Source organism: Scomber scombrus, chromosome 3 (assembly GCF_963691925.1).
Source record: "Scomber scombrus chromosome 3, fScoSco1.1, whole genome shotgun sequence".
NCBI classification, from domain to species: Eukaryota; Metazoa; Chordata; class Actinopteri; order Scombriformes; family Scombridae; genus Scomber; species Scomber scombrus.
This window is the reverse complement of record NC_084972.1, coordinates 16,028,480-16,031,940: the sequence shown is the minus strand read 5'-3', so window position 1 is coordinate 16,031,940 and position 3,461 is coordinate 16,028,480. Positions and strand designations below refer to the sequence as shown.

Sequence of the window (3,461 nt, the reverse complement as noted above, 5' to 3'; positions counted from 1 at the left end):
TTTGTAAGACAATAAGCAATTGTGTCAAATGCGCACATGCTCTTACTACTGAAGGGTTGGTGCCAGTATTGTACCCGCTCATGGTGTGTAAACGCCCATTTTTTGCCCCATTAGGCACAGTTTGATCGTGCCCTTGGGAGAGCACCACATTCTCATACTCTGTAAGACTGCTCAGAAAGGTTTCACTGCAGATTAATGGACTGTCTGGTTTACCGTTTTATTTATGCAAGATTTTCTTTTTCCACATTATTCTGGACTGCTTTATTAAGGCATTTGGGGCTTGAAGTAAGGTGGTGTGATACATTCACATCACCTCATAGCTGTTAACAGATAAAAATGTCAATTGTTTAATTATTTTCAATTTATTTATATCATGAGTGTAATGACACACTAGCAGGCTCCTCCATAAGTCGAGTTATGTAAGTTTTATTTATATAGCGCCAAATCACAACAGGACTTATCACATGGCACTTTTCACATAGAGCAGGCCATAAACCATACTCGTTAGTTTATCTGGGAGTTGAAGGAAAAGCAGAGCCAATAAACTTCTTCCCATCACCATAGAAAGTCTTTTCCCAGGTGTAAGTTTGGATAATCAGCTCCTGTCCTCCCAGGCTCAGACGACACCTGAGGATGACACACACACAAACAACAAAAATCAGAAAAGGTTCACACGTAAGAAAACACGACAAGATATGTTGATTTTACTCACTGTTTTCCAGGGCGAGTGATGTAGCAGAGGCTGTAAAGGGCAAAGTCAAATTCAGGGCTGCAGCCAATGATTGCAGACCCGACCTGCTTGAAGTAGCCATCCCATTTGAACTGCATTCCCATAACATCGGGGTAGTTAGTCCACTGAGAGCCGGGAAAAAGGAAGAAAGAAAATTAAGGCAGAGCTACACATGCAATATCAAAAACCAACATTTGAAGTCTTGACTGTTGACACTTACAGGCCCGTTGAAGCTGTGGCTGTAGTAGTTCAGCAGTCCACTCTTCTCAAGAAGATAAAACTGGATCCAGTTGTGGAAACCAGACACCTTTCCTCCCTTGACCTCTCCTATTACAGAATGTAGGAAATGTAAGAACATTTTTTTTGCAAGACATCTGCAGTGTTTCAGAGACATCTCTTTTGTCCAAACCTGCAAAGATGTGTTCAAAGCCACTGGAGTCCATCCTGTTGTTGTTGCGTGAGTACAGACCGAACCACATCATCTTCAGGTCATAAATGAAATCCTCCTCGGTTGCATAAACACCTTCAAATTCAGAGTTACACCCATTATAAACAGTAATATCAAGTGAGGAGAAATGGCATTACCTGATCACCAGACAGTATGTGATTGTGATTATTGACTAATACAAAACAATCTAGTTACCCTTGGTGTAGAGGAAGGCAAACAGCTCTCTGCCCAGCTCGGTGTTGGACATGGTCTCCCTGACAAAGGTTTCCTGCTCAGCCAGCTGCTGGGGACTGAAGTCCTCCGCCTGTCCGGTCATCCTGTTGTAGTTGTCCAACACAGCCAGGAAAGCGGCGTAGGTGGGCCTGGAGAACAAAACCCCCTCATCCACGTAGCTGAACAAGCTGGAAGCACAACACATCAACCCAGGTGACAAATGACACAGAAAAGGGGGTAAATACATCACTATCAAGCCAATGAGAGAATGCTGTGAGGACAAGTGTTCTCTTACGGCACAGAGGAAAGATCTGTCTGGGAGCTGGTCTGAGAGTCTGGCACCAGAGCTTGAGGGTCAATGATCAGCTCTGAAGCTGAGGCCTTGTTTGAGTCCAGAGCGTAAAGTGCTTCAGAGACAGCCTTGATCTCAACATCAGTGATGACGGCACCACCACCACCACCACCGCCCCCTTCACCTGTAAAATCAATCATCAATCAATCATCCCAAACCAACACATATTTTATTTTTGTTGTTAAAACATAATATTGACTTTTGCATTTCTATAGCAGGAGTCTTCGGAGAAGGTGCAGAGTAGACTGAACCTTTTTATGCTTAGCACAATAGTGACACCTACTGGTCATATTGATTAAAAGCAGGTAACACAACCCTGTGTAGACAACATTCATATTCATTAATTAGACTTTGGCAGAACCAGATAAACAGAATTAAAAGGCAAACTGTTATAATAAAAAAGCACAGTAGTTATCATAAACTGTAGTTTGAGAAATTGAGATTTGCCACTGTTGAGGCTCATTGTTTGCTGTTTTAAGATTCAGTGTACATCATGAGAAAGTCTGCAGGTGTTATGAGTACAACACAAACAGAATATCTGGCTGACAAACACTGGTGATATAATTTTTGGCACGTGAGCTATAGGTGATACGTGGTTCGTCTTACTGTTGCAGAGATCTGCGTAGTCGCTGCAGCAGTTGTTGTGCTGGGCGCACTTGGAGTTGCAGTGGCACTTGTTCTGAGAGTTGTAATTCTCACCACATCTGCCTTTACAAGACATGGCTCCAGCTGATGAACAGAATTAAAAGGCAAAATGTTACAATAAAATATTACAGTAGTTATCATAAACTATAGATTGAGTTTTGCACTATTAGGGCTCACTGTTTTAAGATTGAGTGTCCATCATGAGAAAGTCATCAGGTGTTATAAGTACAACACAAACAGTGTAAAGGTCATTATCAAACACTGGTGATATACTTTGTGGCATGTGAGCTATAGATGATACTTGGTTTGTCTTACTATTGCAGAGGTCTGCATAGTCACTGCAGCAGTTGTTGTGCTGGGTGCACTTGGAGTTACAGTGGCACTTGTTCTGAGAGTTGTAGTTCTCGCCACATCTGCCTTTACAAGAAGTGGATCCAGCTGGAAGAAAAAGACACGTGTGACAGAAGGCAAGACACATGTTGGTAAGCGTACAGTTTTCTACAAAAGGCTGCAAAGAGTTTCTTCTGACATCTTTTGGCTTTTGTTACTAACCTTTACACAACTCAGCGTAGTCTGAACAACAGTCTTTGAAGCGTTCACAGGATGGGTTACACTGACAGGAGAAATTACTGTCCGTTCCATAACCACAGCGACCCTGACAGGAGGCCAGGGGGTCTAGAAACCAACAGGACAGATTGTTAACCTAATGACACATGAGTAACCTTCTAAAGGTTATACAGAAACCTTCAAAGATGGTGATAATAGAGAAGTAAAGTTGTCTTACTGCCGTATCCCTGGCAGAACAGGGTCATGCAAAGCGCAAAGACAGCAATGATCTTCATCTTGGCCCAGCGCTGAACTGAAAACAAGGTGAACTGACTGTTATCTTGGTCTCCCTTTTATAGCAAGTTTCACTCCACCAATCCAGCCCATAAGCCATCCATGTGTCAGGATGTCAGTCACTTCAATGTGATCGATTCTTTTAGATAAAACTTTTTTAAATGTGTCATCAGTAATTCACAGCAGTTATGTACATTTATTATGAGTTTATGAGTGCATGTTGTGTTTGTGTG

The 3,461-nt window shown here is 42.2% G+C and overlaps 1 protein-coding gene across 1 annotated transcript; it reads right to left on the bottom strand.

Moving 5' to 3' along the window:
• Positions 1 to 374: 374 nt before the first annotated feature.
• Positions 375 to 3,230, bottom strand: endou (endonuclease, polyU-specific). The gene is made up of 10 exons (XM_062416122.1): positions 3,173 to 3,230; positions 2,941 to 3,063; positions 2,704 to 2,826; positions 2,350 to 2,472; positions 1,687 to 1,867; positions 1,374 to 1,579; positions 1,140 to 1,253; positions 951 to 1,057; positions 713 to 855; positions 375 to 627 (listed from the first exon to the last, which is right to left on the bottom strand). Exons 1-10 carry the CDS (start codon positions 3,228 to 3,230, stop codon positions 510 to 512), a joined length of 1,296 nt encoding a protein of 431 aa, XP_062272106.1. The 3' UTR covers positions 375 to 509.
• Between the last annotated feature and the right edge of the window lie 231 nt (positions 3,231 to 3,461).